The sequence below is a fragment of the Eptesicus fuscus genome, chromosome 5 (genome assembly GCF_027574615.1).
Source record: "Eptesicus fuscus isolate TK198812 chromosome 5, DD_ASM_mEF_20220401, whole genome shotgun sequence".
Taxonomy (NCBI): Eukaryota; Metazoa; Chordata; class Mammalia; order Chiroptera; family Vespertilionidae; genus Eptesicus; species Eptesicus fuscus.
In genome coordinates, this window is record NC_072477.1 from 87730835 (window position 1) to 87758210 (window position 27376).

Genomic DNA, 27376 nt, shown 5'->3' on the forward strand with positions numbered 1-27376 from the left:
GTCTTGTTGTGAACAGCAGCTTGACACCAGAGAACTGGCCCTTATTATGGGCATCTACACGAGTGGCCCAGAGAATTTGATCAGCAGCTGTGACTTGTCATATTTGGCAGCCCCAAAGAAGGGTGCCATTAGCCTACCAATCTGTACTTTTCTAAGTGGCAGACCAAACTACCTGATCATTAGCTACACCCAAAGGGTCAGTAAATATACAAGGTTTTATATATATATATATATATTTTTTTAGAGAGGACGGGAAGAGGGAGAGATAGAAAAATCAATAATGAGAGAGAATCACTGATCAGCTGCCTCCTTCACACCCCACCCACTGGGGATCGAGCCCACAACACAGGCATGTGCCCTGACCGGGAATCGAACCGTGACCTCCTGGTTCATAGGTCGACGCTCAACCACTGAGCCACGCCAGCCGGGCAAATATACAAGTTTTATCAAGAGGAGTATTGGCCAGGGCTGTGAGAACAGCCTTGAGTTTTGCACAGTGAATGGGTCAATCCTGCCCATGTTTGGTTCTGCAAAGCTGGTACTGAAGCTCAACCGCAGCAGAAGCTCAGCAGGAACATCAGGTTTAAGCTTAGCTTAGCCAAACCGTCAGTGAAGTGGGCCCCTGCACTGAGGGTAATCTCTGCAAACTGAGGTCCCCCCATTGAGCCAATAGTTTTGCTTCAGGCAGCAGAACAAGAGATAAATAGCCCTGAGCGAAGCGGCCACTTCTTCGTGGCAAGCTGAGCAGCTCAGGTGCCTTCTGCGAAATGGCATTTCCACTTGCCCGTGAGGCTTGTTTGGACCTCCCAGCCTGTTTGGGTCAGTCTGGTTGATCTGCCCCAAATGGGACTATCATGCCGAAAGGTGGCAAGGCCTCCATGGGTCAGTTTCAAGAACAGTCCAGTGGCAGGTTAATAGCTGCTTTTCAAAAGGGGAGCCAGTGGCCCAAGGATTCCCAAGTACCCAAGAAGCACCTCACATGGAGGATGCCTCTCTTTGCCAGACTCTAATTGGATAAACCGTTAGTCACAGAGACTTGTAGCCCAAAGGGGTCATTAGGGTTGTGGGGATGTAGTATTATTTGGAAAGAGATGCATTCTCTAAATTCACCTGGTACTTACAAGCATTCATAGTACAGACATGTAAACATTGATTCCAATTACACTAAGCTCTCACTTAACGTCATCAATAGATTCTTGGGAACTGCAACTTTAAGCGAAACAACATATAACAAAACCAATTTTCCCACAGGCTAATTGATATAAATAAGAATTAAGTTCCTATGGCATACTTCTGATCCCAAAAATAAATACCCAAAATACTTCTAATATTAAACATTACATAGATGTGAGCTATATATACATTTTAGAAAGATGAATAAAAACAAGTAAAATAAAAATAACATTTTTAAAAAGTAAAATAATTATTTTCCAACCCACTTATTTCATTTCAGGGTCAGGTGACTGCAGCCTGTCCTGGCAACTCAGGACGCAAGGCAGGACCCCATCCTGAACAGGATGCCCTTCCCCCTCGGGACCACTCACACCCACCACTCTCACTTAGACGGACAACATAGACACGCTATTCACCTCATGCTCATTTCGGGATGTGGGAGGAAACAGGACTCCTTGGAGAAAACCCACGCAGACATGGGGAGAAGGTACTAACTCCACACAGACAGTGACCCCTGCTGGGACTCCATTACTTTTTCTCATAAGGTCGTAGTGAAACATTAAATAAAATAACATGATTCAAGGACTCCTGCGTACAATCATCAGTGGAAGCTACAACAGTAGTACACTGAATAGGCCCAGCGGTCTCCACCCAACAAGGTCACATTTATTTCCTTGCTCCGTTGCAGAAATTGCCCAAACTCCAAGAGTTGGATTCTGGTGCCCACTCCTCCCACAGGACTTGATAGGATAATGACTCGAGTGGCTGTAACCAACAGAGTGATAAAAGTTTGAATCTCTCCCCTCTACAAAGTGCCCCAGCATCCTCAGGCAGGTGTGTATCGGGCCTCACCCTTAATCACCTTTGTCCTTAATGAAAGCGAGGCCAGGGGAGAAGAGGAGCGAGAAGGGAGCACAAAGGGAGAGAGAGAGCTCTGAGCCAATAAGCAAGGCTTTGCATTCACTGTCGGTGGCCACCCACTCACGGTTCACCCTAATGAACGTGATTTCAGACCACGCAAAGGTCTGTATTGAATAACTTGTCCCTCACTGCAGAGGCCATCTATTTCAGTTTTGGGGATTCTTTGGCTTCACAGCCAGTCACATTGTCTTCAGAGTTGTCCCATTATAATAAGACTAGAGGCCCGGTGCACGAAATTAGTGCATGGGTAGGGTCCCTAGGTGTGGCCGATAATCAGGGAGGCCCCTGCTGGCACCCACCTTGGCCAGCCTGGCACCACTCACTGCTGGTCACCTCCCTCTGCAGCGCTGGCCTGTGGGCTGGGGGCAGCTCCTGCATTGAGCGTCTGCCCCCTGGTGGTCAGTGCGGTCGTTCTGCTAGTAGTTCCACCATTCAGTTGATTTGCATATCAGGCTTTTATTATATAGGATTCCTACTTCTACCTGCCCAGAGAAGAGTGAACGCCTAAGGCACCATTTAGGCAGCTTGTTTCAATCCTACCTCTCATTGCTCAGCCTCTAATCTTTAACAAGCAGGATACAGGTATCGCCCTTATTACCCTAATCAACCTAATACTTGGGCAAGAGCATTTATTACTGGGTGCCAGGGAGTTGTCTCATCTCTCACTGGCCTGTGGGCCACTATCCTTCATCATCCAGCAGACCATGTCTCTGTCAGCATGCCATCCTTATCACCACAACTGTCAAGAACTGTGAAGGGTCTGAGACTTTACCCTACTTGCAGACTAACAAGTTAGTCTGGCACAGCTTTGGGGGTGCTGGCAGAAGACATGAGATTCCAGGGTCAGAAACAAAGGACTTCATCACTCAGGGCAACAGCCAAAGTATCGTTTTGTTGTTCTGGTCCTCAGCCCCACTTCCCACAAGACAATGCAAAGAGCCGAGTGATACCAGTGCATACGGAAGGTTGCAGTACAGGAGAGGAACCCTGCGCACAGGGAACCCAAACTTTTTCTAGTGCCCTTTGCTCCAGAAGAGGACATTCTCTATTTTGCAAGGCTCTGAGCAAACCTGCCGTTTTTCCTGGGATGGGACACTATCTCTTCTCTATATTCTCCACCATACAAACATCATTGAGAAATATTCCGGAGTAAAGGCAGTCATACCTACACTTGCAAGACATACAGAAACATAAGAGACCCATGGAGAATTAATAAACACCTCCTTATAAACAGAAAAGGTGGAATGATCTCCCCATTTGTTATTTGCTAACAAATAAAGCAGACACTTGAATCAGTTGGTGAGAATACGCTTCCCTGATTTATTCATTACTTTGTTTTTACATAGTCATTATTTTGCTTGAGATAGTATGAATACAACTCAGACACAACCATATCCAACTACTTTTAACTACTTCAAAACTAAATAATTATACCTCTCTCTCTTCCCTCACCATCCTTACCTAATAGGGATGATATAGATTGACTCTTTAAAAATATTAAAAATTTATACATTACTCATTACCTCCAGACTAGAAAATATTTCCCAAGTCTAGTCCTTAAAATTTAGGGCCAAAAATACTTACATTTTTTTGACCAGCCAGTGTCACTCAGTGGTTGAGCATTGACCTATGAACCAGGAGGTCACGGTTCGATTTCCAGTCCCAGTGTGGAGCATGCAGGAGGCAGCCAATCAATGATTCTCTCTCATCATTGTTGTTTCTCTCTCTCTCTCTCTCTCTCTCTCTCCTCTCTCTCTCTCCCTCTCCCTCTGCCTTCCTCTCTGAAATCAATAAAAATTATTTTTTTTAAATTTAGGGCCAATACTTACATTTTTTAAAAATGGTAAAATTTATTCTGGAAAGCATATTAAAATATATGTCTAGCCCTGGCTGGCATTGCTCAGTGGTTAGAGCATCAGCTGGAGCATTGAAGAGTCTCGGGTTTGATTCCTGGTGAAGGGCATGTAGCTGGGTTGCAGGTTTGATACTGGCCCTGGTCCAGGCATGTGCGCGAGGCAACTGATTGATGTGTCTCACTTGAATTGATGTTTCTCTCTCTTTCTCTCTCTTCCCCACTCCCCACTCCCTTCCACTCTCTCTGAAAATCAATGGAAAAAATATCCGCAGGTGAGGATTAACAAATAATAATAATATATCTAATTTTTTAAATTAGCAATACTTTTATGTTGAGAAACATGTTAAAATACTTATTGCTTATATGTCCACAGCAATCAATTCAGAATATAAATACTAGATCAATATTTAACCACAGAGGAAAAAACACATTGCCACTGCAGCTGATTTTTCTCTTTGAATTTAATGAGTTTACATCAAAAAATTAATAATTTTACATTTAAGGAATAAAATTTTTTTAAAAATAATACAAATAGTGAAAGAAAGGATTTTAACCAAGTTTACCTTTCTTTTTGATATAGCTTTTAACAATTCATCTCATCACATTTTATTGCAATGTTCAAATGCACTTGCAGCACCCATTACAATCAGAAATTAAACTTAAGGAAGTACATGTAAGTAATGACTCTCAGAGGAAACAGATTTACTGTCTATTGAAAACTCCATGGTATATAAGCATTACACAATAATGCTACTTAACCTCCTGTTGTCACAAAAATTTTCTGGAAATGAGTTCACATAAGAATTAATGTTTAAAAGGTGAAATGTTCCTTATGTTTAACTTTAGCAAGATCTTATTTTTTCATTGTTAAGAAACATTTTAGTAGTTTTAAAGCAGAAGCTGTTAGAGTCTGGAGAGCTAAAACTGTACTCCTGAGTTCAAACTTACAGATAAGTCTTTTGTAAATAGTTCTCAATAAAATATCCTCCCTCCCCACCCCCTGCCCCAGTTCTTACAAAACTTTGGTCAAGAGTAGAAATATATCCAGGCAGATGTATACGCCATACAATAGCAAGAACAGTAAAGCCCAACTAATGACTTTGGGTTTTAGAAATAGAAGGCAATTTAAAATGTACTCAAAGTTACATTAAGAAAAGCTTTCACAGGGTAATATTTAAAGTCACAAAGGTTAAGAAAATACTGATATCAAATTACAAATAACTACAATGTTAAAATAGACAAAAACTACTATACAAGAGTCTCTTTTAAAATTAAAAATAAAGAACACAACACATGAGTCAGGATTATCTTCCTGTTCTACTCATGAATTTTAGTCTTTATATTCATAAGGTTGGTCACGCTGACATCTAGTCGAGTTTCTTCTGACATCTGATGAAGTCTCATTCCAACTTCAGAGGCTGGTTCTTCCCTAGGGGACCTCGCTTCCGGTCACCTCTTGGTCACTGTACAATTTCAAAGTAGTGCAATATGGCCATGATGTGCTGAGGCATGAAGACGTATCCTGTGTACAGCGCCATCCCCACGATGGAGACCAGCATGGAATCTGAGTTGTAGTTAAGAAAACTTACTGTTTTCCTGAATTTATTCAAAACTAAGTCCCAACATTTTTTCAACAAATGTTTTATGTGGAGGTAGCCATTCAATTGGTGTTTTCTCATATATATCAAGTATTTATAAAGAACTAATAACTGTAGCCACTAATGTTTACCACATTTTTAAAGCTCATTTTATCTGCACCATCACCTTACAAGGTAATTACTATTATTCTCCCTTTTATACTTCAAAGCATCAGGCTGCTTCAAATTAAGCATAGAAACTGACGCTGTTTAACCTAAGAAACAGAAATATATAAAAATAAAATTGTATTTAATCACTGTACAAGGTCTACCAACTTGAATAAGTAATAAGAATGTGTGATCCAAGACTTTTAGATTGAGACTGTGGCTAAAAGCATTGGCTTTGGAGCCAATGCTAAAATCAATCATACACCAGTGACATAAATTGACAGCACCTGCTACTATTAAATATTTAGTATTATCACTAAACTTTGCAACAACATCAAATAAAAGTCATCTTGATAACCTAACCAATATATGTTCTCTACAGTGTTCCTTCCTTCTCATTCCAAAGGGAAGTGAAACTGTATAGATGCAAATCAACAAGGGTCCTGACAAAATATTGATGCAGTAAATAAAGAGCTTTTCCCTGCACAGTCACATGGCCATGCTAAGGGGAATGACAGCTTCTGAACTGGGACCATGTTTTATTCATTCATTCATTCATTCATATTCTCTTTCTCTCCCTCCCCCTCCCCATTCTATCTCATACCTTTCAGCTCTACATACTAGTGGTTCTATAATACTTTACATTCTTTTATGAGAAGATATGGTTTATATAAACAATATGCTTACTATCAACTAATACTTGTATAATAGTTTAGATGACAAACCTCTTTCACATGTTATCTTTCAGAGTTCCTGTGAAATATTTAGAGGCTGACCAAACACTGAGTGACTTGTCCAGGGCCATAAAGAAGCTGTCTTAAGAGCGGAGACCAAACAAGCTATCTGAATCAAATTCTAAAATCATTTCCCTCATCCAGCAAACATGGGTAAAAAGTCCCCCATAACCACTTTTTTAAGTTTCCTTTTTAGCCTCCCTTAATTGAGTTCTTCTTAAACTACCACCTTCTATTTACCACTTAATTTCTTTCTTTTTTCTTATTTTATTTTTTTTAATATATTTTATTGATTTTTTACAGAGAGGAAGGGAGAGGGATAGAGAGCTAGAAACATCAATGAGAGAGAAACATTGACCAGCTGCCTCCTGCACACCCCCTACCGGGGATGTGCCTGCAACCAATGTACATGCCCTTGACCGGAATCGAACCTGGGACCTTTCAGTCCACAGGCAGACGCTCTATCCACTGAGCCAAACCGGTTTCGGCTTATTTTATTTTTTTAAGTGTATGCATACGCGCTGCTTCGTATCACTCTCCAGTCACCAATGACCTCCTAGCAACTCCAATGGCTATCTGAATTGACTCTATTTTACTTTCCCCTCTTCAAAACTCTTCCACCCTGGTCTGAGATACTCCCTAGGGCTCTCCTCCCATCTCTCTCACCACTTTTCTGTTTCACTGGCTCTTTTCCTATATGTTCCTTTTGTGAATTTTGTGCTTTTCTCTCAAACACCCTCTCCTTTCTCCTAATATAGATAGCAGCCATGCTTTTTGTGTAAGCCTAACCCTGCCCCACTTCCAGGGGTAAATCCCAATAGATCTTAATCAATTAGTAAAGGCTTCTCTCTGTAATAATGCCTGCCCCCAAAACTGATCAACCAGCTCAAAGCTTAGGACTTCTGCCAGGAGTTCAGGAACGCAGATCCTCTCTTCCTCTCCCTCTCTCTCTCTCTCTCCCTCTCTCTCTCTCTCCTCTCCCTCCCTCCCTCCCTCCCCCTCCCTCCCTCCCTCCCTCCCTCCTTCCCTAGAATATGTAATTTGCTGATGGGCTCCTGGAATTACTGGTGTCACTCTGCCTCCATGAGGAAAGCAAAACTCAGAACAAAGCCGACTCATGAAGGTGGTGGACGAAAAATAATCGCAGAAAAATAAAGCCAGAACCCTAATCAAACCACCCTGGAGCCCACCCTACCACTGGATTTTCTGATATAGAAGTCAATAAATTCCCTTCATTCTTAACCAGTCTGAGTTAGATTTTGTTACATGCAGCTGAAAGCATTCTAAATGATAATAATGAAGTTCCCAATATTTTGTCTTGGGTCCTACACATTCTTATAACTTAAACAATCGCCTTCATGTTGTTGACCTGACCCCATCTTCCATACTACAGACAAATATTTCCTACAACTTACTGAACATTTCTACCTATGACATTCCATAAGGTACTTAGAATTCAACGAAGCCAAAACTGAACTTATTTTCTCCAAAACTACCTCTTCCTATGAGTCCTATTTTTTCAACTACTTGAAAATAGTTGATGTAATTATTTGAGATAAACTACTTGATATAACTATTGATTAACTATCTTCCTAATCATCCAATCTACAAACTACTTTTCTTTTTGTTAGGATGATTTCTATATTCAATACATAACAGAATGCTAGTGAGACAGGGCCCTGTGAAAGGAGAGACACAATTACTTGCAGTTAAAAATTTAAAATCCTAGATCAGTATATTTAAAAATCTACCAAGTTCTGATGGAAATTTTGCATCAAGTACTTTGGGGTCAAATGACAAAGATATCTTCCAGAATTTGATTCTCCTGTAGCTCTTTGGAGGGTCCTGCTTGCCCCCAACTTCTTCCGGGTTGATTTTAGAGAACTGAGTTGCAAGCACTGTGATTCCAGGCTCCAGCTTCTCTGCAGGGACGGGGCTGAGGTCTAGAAGCGAACTTTGGGCTCAGAGATTGCACCAAATCCAGCAGAGCTGCCTCATACCAGGAGGAGTCGTGTTGGAATGATGATGTGATTGAGCTTACAAGCTCCTTTTGGCTTTCTGTTGTCATAGGAGATGTAAACACATATTTTCTAACTCCTGTCATCGTCCCTCTTTGGGGTCGAGATATGTATAAGGTATATTTCTTTTGACATGTCCACAGGGCATCATCTTCCATAGGTGAGTGAAACCCAACTGTCTTCTTCTCCCTCCTAGTCTCTCCACTGTTAGTGGACTCGTGGTGCTTTTTGATGGATGATGATGTTCCAATCACATGGTGACTTCAGCAAACTTGGTCCAGAGTCACTCCCATTCACATCCAAGTTGAGCTCTCGGGGCTTAGTAAGCTCTTTCATCAGCAATCAGTTCTTTCGACTTAAACACAGCTTAAGTTCTTAACCAACTGTAGCCTAGGTGAGACTGATGAAGCTGCTGCTGTTTTAGGAGAAGCTTTGTCTCCAGCAGATGCTGAAGGTGCTCCTTTTTAATTTCCAGCTCCATTTTTTTAAGGATAAATTGCTGCCTTCTATCTTCTGATAGTTGCTTTTTGAAATCAGTTTCACTGGGCTGCAGTACCTCTTGGCCATGCATCAGAGATGCCCAGGAATGCCCACAATAATGGCATGATTCCAGGTGTGTCTTGGAATACTGAAAGGTCATGTCTGTAGAATGGCTAACATGAACATGATCTGCATGATCTGTATTTTCAGAAAGTTGACCAGCACAACACAGTCTAGACCAGCGGTCACCAACCGGTGGTCCGCAGGCCACTGGTGGTCAGTGAGGTCCGAAAGGTTGGCGGCCGCTGGTCTAGACGGCGTAGGCGTAAGGTGCTGGCATTCCTTCATCTTCAGTGCCTCTGAAGGTACTTTCCCTGTAGGGACTGCATCTGCTAGTCTTTTCCTTGGGGATCCATAATCACATGTTCTGGTTTCTGACGGCACCCTGTCTAGATCCTCTTTGGGATTTTGATGGGCTGATGGTTTCAAAGAATTATTCCTGAACTCCACAAGGGATTCGGTTTGCAGACTTAGGCCTTTGCTTGGTTTGGTAGTAGGTTTGTGGTTTGGCTACACTCAAGTAGGAACCATCCAGTTCCATGGATGAAGACGGGAGAGTGCTCTTCCTATTGAATAGCTATTGTCCCTGCATTCTAGCAGCATCAAGTGCTGAGAGAGACATGGTGAGTTTCTCTTTCTATTCTGATAGCTATTTCTGATAGAGGCTTAGGAGTTCTTGGCATTCTCTATTCTGTAGCTGGGCCTTGTCTTGAGCCCCTGCCTCTTCAGGGGACCAAAACCTTCATGAGACAGAAAGGATGATGCCAAGGGCAGAGCCATGAGTCCAGTAGGGGAGAGCCTCAAAGCAAAGAGGGTATTTCCAGGCACTGAAACCTAATAGAGCTTGTCAGATTGGATTTCAAAATCACCTGGAACTGGTAACTCCATTTTCCCTTCAATCTCCTCCCTTCTTGAATGAGAATTTCTAGAGCTTTTATCCAATGCCTGTCCCACCACTGTCTTTTGGGAACAGATAACTTGTTTCTTGAGTTTCACAAGTTCACAGAGCTACAAACTTATTTGATCCCTTCTCTCCACATTCAAATTATCTGACTTCTCAGTTCTTCCCAACCCCTACAAGGGACTTTATAGTTTAAGTCCCCCATCCTAATCAATGATAAATGATTGAGATATTTATCATTCCTTACTTAATCAAATAAAAGCTCCCATTTTAGGCCTCTAGACACGTTTCATGCCACTCTTTATTACAGTGATCCTTTTAAAATGCATTAGGCCCTAACTGGTTTGGCTCAGTGGATAGAGCGTCGGCCTGTGACTGAAGGGCCCAGGTTTGATTCCAGGCAAGGGCATGTACCTTGGTTGCGGACACATCCCCAGTGAGGGGTGTGCAGGAGGCAGCTGATCGATGTTTCTCTCTCATCAACATTTCTAACTCTCTATCCCTCTCCTTTCCTCTCTGTAAAAAAAATCAATAAAATATATTTTTAAAAATACATTTAAAATGCATTAGGTGCCAGGCTGGTGTGGCTCAGTGGTTAAGCATCAACCCATGAACCAAAAGGTTGATTCCTGGTCAGGGTGAATGCCTAGGTTGTGGGCTCAATCTCCAGTACAAGGCATCTGATCAGTGATGTTTCTATCTCTCTATCCCTCTCCCTTCCTCTCTCTCTCTAAAAATCAATAAAAACATATTTTTAATGTAAAAAACAAATGCATTAGGCTTCCCAATTGCCCATAGGATAGCACTTGAAATTCTAAGCCAAGCTTCCAAGGACGTTTCCAATCTAATCCAAACTACCTGTCTTAGGTTGACGTCCATAGAAGCAGACAGAATTAAGAGACTGGGACAGGGATTCTTGTATAAGTTACTCTTGAGGGAGTTTTATCAGAAGGCGAGTGAGTAGAGCAGAACAGAGCAGACTCAGGGGCTCAGTTCCCAAGGGTGCTCTAGAGCAGCGGTCACCAACCTTTGGGACCTCACAGACCGCCTGTGGTCCGCAGACCACTGGTTGGCGATCGCTGCTCCAGAGCATGAATGGTACCACATAGCTGGTGATGCTTTGAGGCAAGGGGTCTGACCTTTTGTATCCCTTTATCTGTCCATCCCTGGCTGCAGGATGTGGGAAGGAAAATCCACCTGAGCAAGACAACTGCCTTGGCTGAGGGCAACAGTCTGGAGAAGGAGGCAGCTAACGGCATTGGCAGTCAGCACTCAAGGGGCTCGGGGATCAAGGTGGGGACCAAGACAGCACTACACTACTTTCCACTGTTCCACCCAGCGCTCAAAATCATCCCAACAAACACCATCCTACCCGCAGCCCTATTACATGAGCCTCAGGAAACAGCATTCTTTACTTTCATACTGCTCTGCCTTTTACTAGCAATATGGATTGACAATAACATACGAATAACAGTAGTAGCAGCAGCTCTCATTTGCGAAAGTCTAGTGTGTGCCCAGCAGTTAGACACTTCAGCATGCTCAAGTGACACTCCCAATCAGAGCAAACAATGGAGCCAGTTCCGAACCACGTCAGCTGATCACCAAAAATCTGTGTTCTTAACTAATCGCTATACTATAATACAGCGATTTCCAACCTTTTTCATCTCATGGCACACATAAAATAATTACTAAAATTCTGCAGCACACCAAAAAATATGTGTTTTGCCAATCTGACAAAAAATAGGTATAATTTTGATTCATTCACACTGGAAGCCAGCTATTGGTGTGTTGGCTATTGTCATTTTGTTATTCGGCAATCTACAGGAAAGAGGTATAGCACCCCTAACTGAACAGTCAGGTATTGCATGTTTTAGAAATTCTTACAGCACATCAGTTGAAAATCGCTGCTATAATACCTCCCTACATGTGAAGCGTCCTGGTCCTCCTAGTAAAACCTAATCCTTCTTAGAGCTCAGCTAGTTACCTCCTCTTACACAAGGCCTTCCCTAGCACTCACAGTTTTCTCATTCTCACCCTAACCTCCTGGCAGAATTAATTACTCCCTACTGCTCATATAAAACTGCTCGTATCACTTGACATGACCTACTTATAGATGTACTTATCTCATCCAGATTATCAACTCCTTGAACACAGAAACAATGTCTTAGTTTTGTATCTCCTAACATAACACATACTCAATAAAGGGTGGTTTGAGAAACAGTATTTGACTCTAGAGTCCCTGTGGGCCTTCCTACATATTCCACATATTATGTGACTGACACACTTTATAGCGACTACGAAGGAGAAAAGCAAAATCCATTTCTAGGCAATACTATATTCTCAAATTGCTTTTTGGTTTTTTACAGCTTTTATGTATGTCTTATAAAAGTATACACCGAGCAAATGAAATGATATAGTAATAATCTTCAGGTCATTGGCTCAAATTCGATTCAAATAAGAAGTGATTACTGAAAACAGCTATTTGATTGATTATATCATGTACTCTTAATGGCACTGTAATTCTCCAATTTAGTATGGAGAATATATCAGTTAAGGAACATGCAATTAACAGAGATTACTCCCATATAAGACAAGAATCTGAATATTAAGCTCAATTTTGTGAACACTAAATTATCTAACTTTTAAATTTTTATGTGCATACAAAAATCACGATGTTTTCCTAAGTGAAACAAGAACTTATCAAAACCTAAAGATTTTTTTTGCCTGATTAAAAGATACTAGAGATTGTAACTTTATATAGCATTATGTTGTGATGCATACATGTGGAATAAAGGTAATAAGAAATAAATTAACTGTATATGCTAAATTCAGGACAGTGGTTACTTGGTGGAGTGAAAGGGGGAGAAGAAGGGAGAAGCAACTGAAAAGGGGCATTAAGGGGGCTTCAAAAATACTAGTAATGCTTTTCTCACTTAGCTGGTAGTACATGCACATTCACTATATTATATTTTGTGGGGGGTTCAAGTGTCAAAATAGTCAGTAATCTCTTTTTTAATAAATAAGAACTGTAAAGGAAAATGGAACCAAAAATGGTATTAAACTAAAATCTGTTTTGTGTGAAAGAACTTCCTCCTTTCCAAAACTGGGGTTAGGCATCACCAGATCTAATTTGTTACCAGGAAATAAAAAGAGTCTTAGGTCCCAGATATAAAATAAACAATTCTCAATTCAGACCAAGTTAAACAGAAAATTATCAAAAGTCACCTGGACCTAGATGCAAATGCCAATTTATAAGTGGCTCAAAAAAATATAAAACTTAACCTTACCTTTTACCCAGAGCCACTTGCTAAGTTTAACTTTTATCCTGTGTCCCCCCAAAAAACGTTTCTATAGTCTGATCCCATCTCTCCTCATTATTTCCAGAATCACGATAATTAAATAAGCTTCTAAAAGTAAGTTTTCTATGCAATTACATTTCAAAATTATTCCCTAAAATTATCTTAAAGCTCTCAAAAATAAGAGAGTATTTTAAGCTGACTTAACTATACAGTGACCTTCACTCTAAGTGAACAAGCAGACAACAGAACCATGAGGAACTTCTATTAGCCTTGAAAGGAATGCAGAAAGAAGGCACCTTCTATGAGGAGCTTTCTACAAATGCAATTTAAGCAACGTAGTGGAAATAGTTCCATTACACTGAGTTGCATATTCTCTGAGATTATGCTTGGCACCGTTTAAAATGGCCGTTTTATTGACATGCTTAGGCACTGATTCTTGTGACATTTGCAAGGTTAGGGAACATGTGCTGTTCGCCTCCTAAGAAGTATCCTCACAAATAGAGCTAAACACACAATTTAAAGTGTACCAGCTATCTGGTACTTGAATGGATTTCTCAATCCACCACATTCTTTAACACGCCTCGCAATGTTTAAAGTCTCCTTGACACACACATACAAGAAACGGATACTGGAAACACCAAGGCACTAGCCTTGAGCCGTGACTCTGCCAATCCTGCATGTGCCAAAAACTCTCCATCACCACAGTCTCCTCATCTGTAAAATGGAGTTGATGTGAGAATTTGGAATCAAATCTGTTCTGCAACAAAAGGCAATACAATGCTTATTAAAACTATTATTTGCCCTAACCGGTTTGGCTTAGTGGATAAAGTGTAGGCCTGCGGACTGAAGGGTCCCAGGTTCGATTCCGGTCAAGGGCATGTACCTTGGTTGCGGGCACATCCCCAGTGGGGGATGTGCAGAAGGCAGCTGATCGATGTTTCTCTCTCATTGATGTTTCTAACTCTCTATCCCTCTCCCTTCCTCTCTGTAAAAAAATCAATAAAATATTTTTAAAAAAACAACTATTATTTGAGGGGGTGGACATTTAACATCATGATTCAAACCAATGTTTGAGAACTGCCCAAAGTAATTTATTATTAATTTATAGTACAAGCCTGGGACATCACAACCTCTCTGGGCCCGAGCTTCTCCATGAAATGAGGCTGCTGCCTGCATTAACACTTTAGGATCCCACTTGCTTGGAGAGGGCATTTAGACACCAACTCTCAATCATCTTTCACATACTTTTGTCTCACCACAGAAAATAGAAAAATAATCAATGTTATCTAACACACATACATTGGAAAGTGATACACAAAATGACAGAGGAATCCTTCTATTTGTCAAGTTCTTGTTTTTCATATAAGTATCAGTAGCTGTACACAAATTAATCAGATCTATATTCTAGAGGGGGCTACATGATTCAAAAAATATACAATAAAGTTAAAGAAATCTAGATTAAAACAAAGACCTCAACAACTAAAAAGCAGACTTCTGTTTTGTGTGTTTATAACTGTCTCCATCAATGAATTTTAAGTTCTTGAGAGGAAAAGCACCTCAGCTCAGCCATCCTTGGCTTCTTCCCGCAGTGCACCGCTGGATAAAGCAGGCACCGCTGGATAAAGCAGGCACTGCATAAAACACTCAAGAACTGAGCAGATAATGTGCCAGGATATGTGCAGGTGCTGAAGATAAGTATGTTCAAGAGCTGAATGAACAATCAGAGAGAGGTTATTTATAACCTGGACATAACATAAATATTTATTTTATGGGTTCAATGGATTTAAAAGCAAATGGAAACCATTTATCTGCATGTTGTTTGCTGTTTCTTTAACAGGGCTCCCCAACTAATCAGGAGCTGATAAGTTTCCAGATAGGAAAATATAAAGATTTTTTGCCCATCAAGGGTCTTCTCCAACACTTTCATGCAACAACAATAAAAAATTAAAATAAAAACATAAAAAAAGAGGAAATGTTTTAAAAATAAGTACAGTAATCAGAAGCAAGACCACAGTAACTAACACTTCCTGTCCCAAACTGTAACTCTGCCTTATCACTGCCTATTTGAGTCACAAGACTTTGGAGAAATCGAAAGTAGTTTCTCAGTGGGAAAAGGCCAGGGACCTTTGTTCCAATGGGTATGATTTATTTCTTCACTAATCTAAATAACTTCAAACCTTTAAGTCTCTGATTGCACTAGTCACATCAAAAAACACAGCTAGCCCTGGCCGGTGTGGCTCAGTTGGTTGAGCATCCACAAAAACATAACGAGGTCCGGCCGGCACGGCTCCATGGTTGAGCGTCGACCCAGGAACCAGGAGGTCGCTGGTTCGATTCCCGGTCAGGGCACATGCCCGGGTTGTGGGCTCCATCCCCAGTAGGGGGTGTGCAGGAGGCAGCCCATCCATGATTCTCTCTCATCATGGATGTTTCTCTCCCTCTTCCTCTCCCTTCCTCTCTGAAATCAATAAAAATATATTTTTTTAAAAAACGTAATGAGGATGAAGGTTCACCAAACAAGCTCTACACACTGGTTACCTGTCACCACTTTGAAAATTCTTCACATAATCAATGTAGATGACAACTAAGCACTAATTGACAGATCTAGATATATAAAAGCCAAAGCGACTGAAGGACCGGACAACCAGATGACCGGCCGGTAGCTATGGTGTGCACTGACCACCGGGGGCAGACGCTCAATGCAGGAGCTGTCCCCTGGTGGTCAGTGTGCTCCCAGCGGGAGTGCTGCTCACCTGACAGACAGACGCCAGATGCTGGGCTGAGCGCAGCTGCGACCCACCTCTGCGGCAGCACTACCGAGCGGCAGTGGCAGGCGCAGTGGAGCCGGGATCAGGTTCCTCCCTGACCGCCTGCCACTTCGCACACTACTACAGCCAGGCCTGCGGGGATCAGGCTGAAACCAGCAGTCCGACATTCCATGAGGGGTCCCAGATTGCGAGAAGGTGCAGGCCAGGCTGAGGGACCCCACTGGTGCACGAATCCATGCACCGGGCCTCTAGTAAAGTTATAAAACTAAAAACAAGTGAGATAGAAGTTCCACTGTTAACAGAATTATTTGAACAGAAAAATGGCACTGAGCTTTTTGTGACAGAAATTAAGGCTCATTTTGCCCTCGCTGGGTGGTTCAGTTAGTTGGAGTATCGTCCTATACACCAAAAAGGTTGCAGGTTCAATGCCCAGTTAGGGCACATACCTAAGTTGTGGGTTTGATCCCCAGTCAGCAACTGATGTTTCTCTTTCCCACATGGATGTTTCTTTCTTTCTCTCTCTCTCTCGCTCTCGCTCTCTCTCTCTCTCTCTCTCTTTCTCTCTCCCTTCTTCTCTATAAAATCACTAAACATACCCTCAGGTGAGGATAAAAAAAAAAGAAATTAAAGCTGATTTTGCCTACTTGGCTTCACAATGAGGACTGGCTTTACCAATTAGGTTATATGATAAACATTTTCTATGAATTGTATAAAAAAATTATACTTTTAAGGTTTAAAAAAAAATACATAGCAATACAATACATGTATGAAAAGCAAGGAATTAAATCCTTTTGTAACAGCCTAAGTTTATTGTGAAAGACTTCAGATGTTCCCCTGGCTGGTGTGCTCAGTGGTTAGAGCACCACACCATGCAACAAAGAGTTGTGGATTTGATTCCCAACCAAGGGCGGCTGGGCTGCAGGTTCGATCACCGGTCCTGGTCAGGGCATGTGAAGGAGGATACCAATATCATCTCTCTCTCTCTCTCTCTCTCTCTCTCTCTCTCTCTCTCTCTCTCTCTCCAACCCCTCCTTCCCCTCTCTAAAAAAATGAATAGAAAGAATATCCTTGGGTGAGGATTAACAAAAAAATTAAAAATAAAAAGATTTCAGATGTTAGCTACATGAGTGAGAGGATACACACTACATGCTTTTAGGGGACACATAAAAAGTCTGAACACCACTGGGCTGAGGGTTAATTTACCAGTTACAATTATTCCTACCGCTGTTTTTCCCATTAATCCTCCCTGGTAATGGAAAGCTGCATTCATTTCTACAAAAGGGAGTGGCAACTAAAATAAATAAGGAAATGGCATAAAATACTAAGATTGTTGAGAAATTCATTTCCTTTTTTTTTTTGTTTTGTTTTTGTTTATTTTCTTTATTAAGGTATTATATATGTGTCCTTACCCCTTATTGCCCCCCCCCACCCCACCAACCCGCTCATGCCCTCACCCCCCTGGTGCCTGTGTCCATTGGTTATGCTTATATGAAGAAATTCATTTTCTATGTAAGTTTGAAGGCAGTGCAAAATGTCCAGGTTATTTCAAGGTTATTCTGAAATCACATATTGTTTGAAAATACCTTGAGAAAATCTTTCTAAAAGGCATTATTTACTAAGAACATTTTTCTAGACGTAACCCTCTCTGATATTAAGCATTTTACCTAATCATCAAATCACATGCTGATTTTTACTGGAAGTCTATTTAGGGTTTCAGGTGATTCTATATGTACATTTTCTTTTTTTGTACTTGAGTTTATTCTTCATTTAACTTTTAAAACACTACTATAGCTAACTATTAAAGCAAAAACAACAGCAAATAATGAGCATATTATGATTACAGTCCTTCACTCACTCACAACGGTACCTAAAATGCCAAGAGTTTACTCCGTGGCCCCATCAAGAGGTCTGACACTCAACACCATCCCCAGGTTGATGTTCACCCTCACACGCTTCTCCATTTCATCAGTCTCTTCTCCTTCCCTCCTTGCGGATAGTTTTTCCAGCAAAGAGGGTTTATCAGGAGGGAGAAGGCCATTCTCGGGAAAGTTTACCTTAAATCTGATGACTAGGCGAGCCTTTCTTAGGGTCTTCGCTAAACTGCCGTGCCTTCATTTAGCACATTTGGTATCTCCATGCTTGACAACCTGCCCCGGATGAGAGGTGACGACGAGGTTCGGATGTCAGCAGTCGACACTGACAGTGCTACAACCAGCTGTACGTCCATACACACGAAAGGTCTTCTCACCGTAAAAACAGCCTACTCCTCTCCAGCATGTTCGCTCAGCCCAGCACTACCTGCCTCGGAATGGCCTTCATGGACGCCAGGCGGGCTCGGAGCCCAGGGCCTCTGCACTGGCTCTACCCTCGGCCAGCTATGCTCTTCCCTCAGGTCCTACCCAGCGAACGCCCTCACCTCCTTTATGTTTTTACTCAAAATATTCCTTCTCAATTAAGCCTCTCCTAGTATCCTGTTTAAAAACAGCAACGCCGCCCTAACCGGTTTGGCTCAGTGGATAGAGCGTCAGCCTGAGGACTCAAGGGTCCCAGGTTCGATTCCGGTCAAGGGCATGTACCTTGGTTGTGGGCACATCCCCAGTGGGGGGTGTGCAGGAGGCAGCTGATCGATGTTTCTAACTCTCTATCCCTCTCCCTTCCTCTCTGTAAAAAAATCAATAAAATAATTGTTCTTTTTAAAACAGCAACTCCATCCCATCGGAGTATTTCTTATCCCCATGACCTACTTTTCTTTTCTCTATAATGCTTACCACCTAACATACTACATCACTCACTCACTATGAAAGTTCCACGAGGACAGAGATGTGTGTCTCATTTTCTTACAGATGTATCACAAGCACCCAGGCCAACATCGGGCACAAGGTATTCAGAGAAGAAGTGTGCTGAATTAATAAATGGCCCCAACCTGCTTTTTCCATTTTACCTCCGACCTATTCTGCCTTAATCCTGCTCCAGCCTGTCCGCCTGATGTTCTCCCCATCCCCGCCCACCTCTGTACCCCAGTCCACACCTTCCTCCAGGCTGCGAAAAACAACACTCCAAAACGCCGCACCCCAGTCCACCAGGCCCTTCCTGCCCTGCACCCACCACACTGACGCCCGGCTCCCTGAGCTGAAGTCACGTGGGGCATCATTCTGAGAACATGTGGGAATTTGAATTTTTCCTGAAACGTGGCTCTAATTTCCTTGAAGGTAGAAATGAAGTCCTTCTTCTTGGAAACTTACTAAAAATCTCAGTACATTAAAAATGAGAAAAAAAGAATAAGAAAAAACAGTTTCTAGGCTTTTGGGTGTGGTTTTTTGTGTGTGTATTGTGTTTTGTGTGTTTTTTTATTCAAAATGAAGAGCTTTAAGTTTCATGGAGAAAATAAGTGTATATTCTGATATCTTACTTTCCTGTTTTATTAAACATTAAAATGTCTGTGAGGAAACTTACTGGGTTTGAGTGACTCTACTCAAAACCTGAGGCACTTTATCGCCCAAACTCTCACTCCAGCATCTACGAGGCCCTACAGGACCTGGCCTCGCCTCCTGCTACTCACACGCCCTTCACTCTGCCCAGCCACCGTGGCCCCTCAGCATCCCTGAAACATGCTGGTGCCTGTTCTTCCGTTCCTTCTGCCTGCAATACTCATGGCCCTGAATGCTTGCTCTGCTTACATCTTTGTAAATGCCCCCTCGCGGACCACTGTAGCTAAAGCTGAAGAACACGCCCTCTTCCTTACTTCCTAGCCTCTTCTGTTTTCTTTTTCTCCATCACAGCTTTAACAATCTAATCATCGGTATTTTTTACTTATTTATCTAGTGGCATTAGAATAAATATTTTTATCTGTTTTACTCACAGTTTTAGTCCCACTATCTAGAATAGTATCTGGCAATTAGAAGGTGCATAATACGTTTGGAACACAGAATTCAGCAAACATATACCTTTTACAAGTGAATAGACAGAGCAATGCAAATTTTTTAACATCTCCAAAAAAAATCAAGGAAGTTCTTCCAATCATAGCATTTTCTACTTCTTTAAACTTGAATTCTCCCCCAAGAACTGAATTCTGTTCATTAGAAATAGCCAAGCTTCAAAGCTACTCTAAAAGTGGTTTAAAATCAGGTCTCTTTTACCATTGCTAAATATTTATACAATTGCTTTGAAATGACACATCAATATATAAACAAATGTTTCTCAAGCATTATTTGTGTGCCCAGCACTGTGGTTTAAAAAGTCTGCCCTTGAAGAAACAAGGCCTGTTTTTCAGAGAGAAACTAATTCCTAGCATAATCCCAAAACTGCCCATGTTTTGCTTAAAATAAATGGAAGTGTAAAATGCCATCTATAATAATAAAAGCATAATATGCTAATTAGACCAGACAGCCAAACGACCTTCCAGACAAAGCCACAGTGGTGGGGGCAGAGGCGATCAGGCAGGCAGGCAAGCAGTTAGGGGCAATAAGGCAGGCAGGCAGAGTGGTTAGGGGCGATCAGGAGAGTAGTTGGGGCGATCAGGCAGGCAGGCAAGCAGTTAAGGGCATCAGGCAGGCAGGAGCCAGCGTTCCCGGATTGCGAAAGGGATGTCCGACTGCTGGGATTGGGCCTAAACCGGCCGTCGGACATTGCAAGAGGGTGCAGGCCGGACTGAGGGACACCTCACCGTGCACGAATTTCGTGCACCGGCCTCTAGTGAAAACATAAGAAGCTGTAGAGAGGTGACAAATATAACCCAGTAATTACAGACTAAAACTTCGTTTTTTTATTAAAACAACAAGGCTAAAGTAACTTTTACTTGTGCTTCAAATTTTTCAACAAGGTATTTTTATTTTTTCCACCTGCCCTCAACAGGATGGTTACAATATTATTCAGTGAGGCACTACAGGGAGTGTCTCACTGGTTACAAAACCTGTCTGGGTTACAAAACCTGGTCTTTTCCTTTGCACTAATGGCTGCCAAAGGGAAAGGTTTTGAAACATGTCAAAAACTTCCCCTCTGAGATGGATTCATTGTAATACCACTTAGCACTTACATGATTCATTTTACAAGTTACCTTGTTTTATGCAAGTATCAGGTTCCATTTTTGTAAGATAGAAACCATGTATGTGCATAAAGTAAATATTGGTTGACAAAACAAAAGCTAATTATCACTTCAAATGTGGTATCAGAAGACAAGATAAATTTAGGATGCAGGTCCTAGCATAGAAGGATTTACAAAACAAATTTATAAATGTTATTGTTTCAAGAACTATTTACAATGTGTCTGACTTGACAGATACATTTCCTTAAAATATTTTATTTTTTAATTACAATTTTCTTACTTAGAAAACTTCAAAAACCCTCATATTCAATTGAGACTGACCTTTCAATTTACAACAGGTATTAATTCACGTCTAGCTATTTGATTTGGGAAGAAATAGAGAAAAGCAAACTCACATGTTCAAGGATGCCCCTAAAAAGTATGCAGAAATAGTTATAGCTATGTTTTCCCTAAAATAAGGGCAACTTCAAATTATTAAATGAGTTACAGCAGTGTAATGTAAGCTAATGCATTTACTTTCTTCTAGATTCTTCCTCCGTCCAAGACTCCTAACTCAGACAGAGGCCATTTTTCAGACAGCCAGACAAATTTCTCTTACACTAAATCTTAGGTAAGATTTAGGTTTCTAGTAGTGATAACTGTGTTCAATGTACTTTTGAAGAATGTCTCTTTCCCAAACCATGTAACTGGCCACAAAATAGTTCTGGGTGAGGCTTACTAATTATTAATGAATTTATGAAATTCCAAATACTTCACAGTAATTAAGGCTCCCCATTAAGTAAGGGGGTGGGGAGGATGAGGAATTCAGCTTTCTCATTCAGTTCTTCCCTCCAAGTTAAAATGACGATTTACCTCAAATTGATTTAACCTCAAATTGACGTTCTAAACTATAAAGTAAGTAAATGTCTGACTTCAAAATAATTCTAGAAGTTGAATTGACATAATATAAACACAACAGCTAACAGTAATTTAAGATTGGCTTACGTCAAAGAATTGCACTTCTACCCTAGGTTAATTTTAAAATGTGAATTTTGAAATAAGCTTTTTTTAAAAAAAAAAAAATCTTAGGTTTAAAATCATAGGATTCTACAGTACCTGATGCTAGCTGGTTGTAGTTCTTAGCAGTACTTTAAAAATTGAAATCTCTTGGTCACTTAATCCAATGAGAAGTCAAAGAGGCACTACACTTCATTTCATGATTTCTCCATCCCAAAGAAAGCCGTCACCTAGGTATTTATGGGACACTATTACTACTGCAACATGACATAGAAAAGCCATAACACCACTGATGCTGTAGCATTTATCCACATGCCAACAAAAGCTTTTAAGTGTAAAATCTATACAGTAGTCCCCCAATATCCAGGAGATACATTCCAAGACCCCCAGTGGATCTCTGAATCTGCAGATAGTACCAAACCCTATATATATTGGTTTTTTCCTATACATACATAACTATGATAAAGTTTAATTTGTAAGTTAGATACAGTGACAATTAATATAATATAGAATTATAACAATGTCCTATAATAAGTTATATAAATCTCTCTCGCTCTCTCATAACCAAAATGGCTACATGGCTACTAAGTAGCAGGTAGTATATACACTACACATATGCTGGACACAGGTATGAATTCACATCTCAGGCTGAAAGCAAGATTTCATCACAGCGTGCAATTTAAAATTTATGAATTCTTTATTTCTGAAATTTTCAACTTAGCATTTTTAAGCCATGGTCCAGTAGACTCTGCAGTGGGCTCTACATTCAACTTCTGAGTTAAAGAGTTTCAGTTTAGTACAACATTGTTTAAACTCACTTTTAAATGAGTTTGTGTTCAGAAGTATGTTTCTATATTTTAGAAACACCTCATGAGCTCTAACCTATAAATTTAGAGTGAGACTAAACTGCAGCTATAAATAAATGGTTCAGTAAATCAGAGAATATTTTACTTTCAGACATTAAATCCAAAATATGCATTCTGGTTCTGAAATTCCAGGTTTGGAAATGCCAACAGCAATCTATATGTATAAAAGCCCAGCGACCAGACCAGCAGAATGACCAGTTGCTATAACACGCACTGTGGCATCCGACCGACCGGGCCCCAATTGGCCCCCACAACTGCCCGTGGCTCCTCCCCCAGCTGGCCAACCTCCCACAGCCCCTCCTGCCGGCCAGCTCCCCACCCCCCCAATAGGCCTCGATTGCCAGCCAGGCTGAGGGATCCCAACCGTGCACAAATTCGTGCACTGGGCCTCCAGTAAAAAATAAATTTCCTTGTAAGCAGCTAAGCTTCCTCAAAAGTGTTGAAACAAAGACTCAGCTTTCAGTACAATCTTATGTTAGTTCATACAAATAAACACACTTATTAAGGCTTGGAATGAAATTACCTCAGTCACTTCGCCAGAATGCAACTGTGCATTTGCAAAGTTGTTCTGAAGCTGCTCCAAACTAAAGCACATGGAGAAGGAGAGACCCTGTGCGAAGTAAGCGTATTGTGTAAAATGCTTGTTTCATATTGGCCCCCAAGTTTTAAAATGTTACATCTCATGGTTATTTCTTCTGCAAGAATAATATCAAGGGATGTCAACATAGACAAATGGAGAGACCAATGTCATGGACTTTAGGGACCCTATCTTCAGAAGCTTGAGTTACTAATTGAGGTTGTTAGGAAAGTAAGATGAGTTGAGATTCAGGCAAAGTGCTTAGCACAACTGCTTGGCTCATAGTAAACATTCAATAATAATTAATGAATTTATGAAATTCCAAATACTTCACAGTAATTAAGGCTCCCCATTAAGTAAGGGGGTGGGGAGGATGAGGAATGCATTAGCATTCTACTAAAGCAGTCTGCAACTAACCACAAATTCCTTTTCAGGCCCTACTTCTACGCACTGTGCAAACAGCAAATTAAAGCATAAAACACACTTTTTAAACTACCCATCTTGAAGGCCAAGAAGGCACAATAACGAACTGCTTCCCAAAATCTGTATTGAGCTGCCCTGAGCACAAATTCACAACCTGACTAAAAAGCTGGAAAACTGGTTAGCGTTCTAATTAGGATCGGTGCCAGTGAAATCAGGGACAGTTAAAGGTCAAAGGCGTCCAAGCCCGGGGCGGATTTTCTCCACTTACACGGTCGCTGCCTCCCACAGGAACAGGGGACTGACCCAGAGGCAGGCGCGGCCGAAGTGCGGGCGAGGACGAGCCAGGTTAGCCATCGCCCGAGGGGATTTCTTCCAGCAATAAAGACGCTTCCATCTTGGGTCCAGGGACTCACCGGGCGGCCTCGGATCTCAAGAGTTCTCGCCCTCCCACCCACGCCCCAACCGGGAGCGCCGCCCTCGGCCCCGGGACCTCCGCCCCGCGCGCGCCCGCAGCGAAGAGACCAGTCCGTGCACGCGGCTCGCGCGCTCGGGACCACCTCCCCGCCCTCCGCTCCCCGCACCTCCAGGCCCTGGGCCTGGAAGGATGCCGCCCGGGCCCCCGTGCTCCCGCCCCGGCCCCCGCACCCGCGCGGCCCGGGCAGGATACTGAACACAGTCCGCTCCCAGGGCTCCAGCATGTAGAGCGCCGTCACCAGCAGGTATTGGTAGTAGAACCAGGACATCTGCTTCCAGGCCCGCGCCAACGCCATCCCCGCAGTGTGACTCGTGCGCTGCAATCCCGCGTCAGTCTGTCCCGCAGGCCTCGGGTTCGTGTCCTAAAGCCCGGGCCCGGAGGCCCGCCCGCTCACCATCCCGCGCCCATTGGCCTGCGCCGCCCGCGCGTCACCCGTGGGCACGCCCAGCCCCGCGCGCGCCCGGGTAGCCGACCGCGAGCCCCGCCTGGCCCGCGATCATTGGCCAGGCGGCCGGGGGCAGCCCTGCGTCCTGCCCGCCCCGCCCCGCTTCCCCTTCCCGGGGCCGCGCCCTCGCCAGCCCCAGGACCGTCCCCGCGAGAGCGGCCTGCCCGCCCCGCCCCGCCTCGGCGAGCTGTGGGTAGGCGGGGCGTGAGTGCAGTCCGGGGTCCACCCAGTGCTGCCCAAAAAACCGCTCTCCTAGAAAGTATTGGTGGAATATCGGAGATGCCTCAGGCATCCTACTGGGAAGAGAATTACTGGGTGAACTGGAACGCATTAGGTTCCTATCTTCCTGCATTTTATGATCTAGCCGGGGAGGCAGGTACTCAGGACACAAATGCAAGTAAAGCTGGGATTGCAGAGGGAGAGAGAAATCGGTGCTCAGTGAGGGTGGGGAGGCGAATGTCACCCAGTCACGAAGGTCAGGAAAGGCATCTCTGAAGTGATGCACACCTTGCCTCCTTCCTCTCCTGCGCCCTCCTCGGCGTGCGCCCGCTCCTGCGCGATACATAAAAACACACCCACATACACCAACATACCAATGCACTCCTTACCCTAAAGACAAAATAAATTATCCTAGATATGTCTATCTGCCCACCTCTCCTAGTGGCTATAGGTATCATGTAGGTCAGGTCTGGAGAAGAATGCTGGTCTGGCGGGTTCTGCGGATGACAGGCTGTCTATCTGTCTGTGGGCTGGAAATGCCCGGAGATGCATTTTTGAGCATTCAAGCTTTTCCCACTGCCAAATAGGCCAGCAACATTGCACTCAACTTCAGGAATGGGATGCATGGTTAGCATGTGAAATGACATAACTAAATGGCCTGCTGTTTAAGTGTTAAAAGGTTCTAGGTTAAATAGCCTAAACTTTAAAACTATCATGGTTGATAATGTTTTATTTATTCATTTAGAAATATCAAGCACTGTACATTGTACATTGCTAAGTAATGGGGTTGAGCCTTAGTCGGTTTGGCTCAGTGTATAGAGCGTTGGCCTTCGGACCAAAGGGTCCTGAGTTCGATTCCCATCAAGGGCACATACCTGGGTTGTGTAGGGCCTGTTCAGGAGGCAACCAATCGATGTGTTTCTCTCACATGTATCTCTCACATCGATGTTTCTCTCTGTCTTTTCCTCTCTTCCACTCTTTCTAAAAGATCAATTGGAAAAATATCCTCGGATGAGGATTAAAAAAATAAAACAAAAAGAAATACAACAGTGTTGGAAAGCCAGATAGACTAAGATCTGCCTTCATAAAGTACTCGGTCTACTAGGAAAGAGAGGCAAGTTATCTAATTACAGTGAGATGTGGTAGAGGGTATTTTTATGTTATATGCAGGATGCCACCATAGCCCAGAGAAAATCAGATTGGGATTGTAAAAGATTTCTGGGAAATGGTGCTTAAACTGAATATTGAAGGGAACGTAGAAATGGCAGAATGAATGGGATTGGGGAGGAGAAGGGGAGACAGATGTTTCAAGTCCTGCACATGGAGGCCTGGTGTATTTAAAGGACTGGAGGACCCTCCTCATTTATGGCTGAAGCAAAAAGAATGTGTGGCAGTAGCAAGAAATGGGGCGGGATAGTAAACAGAGACCATATCCTGAAGGACCTAGTGTGAGGAGCCAAAGAACTTTTAACTTGATGTCCAAAAGTTCAAAGAGCCAGTGGCTCAATAAGATTTGCTTTCTGGACAAGACTCGAGGTTAGGCAGTAGCCTGGAGGCTACTGAGGAAAAGAGGATCCCATAGGAGATACTGCAGAGGTAGAACCTGTACATGGGACATGTATAATCCACACTCACTAGGGTCCTTCTTGCCGTTAAGAGATCCAGCTACGCTTGGCCTTCCCACATCTGGATCTTACTGTGTTGGGCTTCCCTCTACCCCTGTTCCTCATCGAGCTATCTCTGTTCAGATCTATTCGGATGCGGGCAAGCTCTGTTCCTTTATTTTATTTTTTTAATATGGAACGCTTCACAAATTTATGTGTCATCCTTGCGCAGGGGCCGTGCTAATCTTCTCTGTATCATTCCAATTTTAGTATATGTGCTGCCGAAGCGAGCTCAAGCTCTGTTCCTTTAGATTCAAGAACTCCAAGTACCACCCTAGCCGGTTTGGCTCACTGAATAGAGTGTTGGCCTGCGGACTGAAGAGTCCCAGGTTCAATTCCGGCCAAGGGCATATGCCAGGGTTGCGGGCTTGATCCCCAGTTTGGGGCATGCAGGAGGCAGCTGATCAAAGGGCACATGCCAGGGTTGCAGGCTTGATCCCCAGTTTGGGGCGTGCAGGAGGCAGCCGATCAATGATTCTCTCTCTCTTTATTGATGTCTCTATCTCTCTCTCCCTCTCCCTTCCTCTCTGAAATAAAGAAATATATATATAAATAAACTCCAAGTACCTCAGCACTTGGTGATACTCAGGTAACTTTACCCAAGATTGGAAGCATCACCCATAACTACCCTGCCCTCACTGTGTGCCCATTCCTAGCACAGTCCTCCCTACTGTACAAAGCCCCCCAGTCCACAGCAGCCCTACTGAGCCGATCTG

General features: G+C 42.7%; 1 protein-coding gene, 1 non-coding gene and 1 pseudogene across 2 annotated transcripts; all 3 read right to left on the reverse strand.

Moving 5' to 3' along the window:
* Positions 1-4530: 4530 nt before the first annotated feature.
* On the reverse strand, positions 4531-24693 carry SPTSSA (serine palmitoyltransferase small subunit A). The gene is made up of 2 exons (XM_008157193.3): positions 24525-24693; positions 4531-5513 (listed from the first exon to the last, which is right to left on the reverse strand). The coding sequence occupies exons 1-2, from the start codon at positions 24625-24627 to the stop codon at positions 5410-5412; spliced, it is 207 nt and encodes a 68-aa protein (XP_008155415.2). The 5' UTR covers positions 24628-24693; the 3' UTR covers positions 4531-5409.
* LOC114228239 (protein hinderin-like) lies at positions 7784-9197 on the reverse strand (annotated as a pseudogene).
* A 2094-nt stretch (positions 24694-26787) lies between the features above and the next one.
* On the reverse strand, positions 26788-26894 carry LOC114228247 (U6 spliceosomal RNA). The gene has a single exon (XR_003614385.2). It is a non-coding gene; the product is annotated as a U6 spliceosomal RNA (small nuclear RNA).
* Between the last annotated feature and the right edge of the window lie 482 nt (positions 26895-27376).

What these genes read in the sequence shown, in the direction of transcription:
- SPTSSA (XM_008157193.3), bottom strand. Translation starts at nt 24,627, where the DNA reads ATGGCGTTGGCGCGGGCCTGGAAGCAGATGTCCTGGTTCTACTACCAA. An exon ending in CTGGGAGCGGACTGTGTTCA is followed by an intron (nt 5,514 to 24,524) that starts GTATCCTGCCCG and finishes ACTACAACTCAG; the next exon opens with ATTCCATGCTGGTCTCCATC.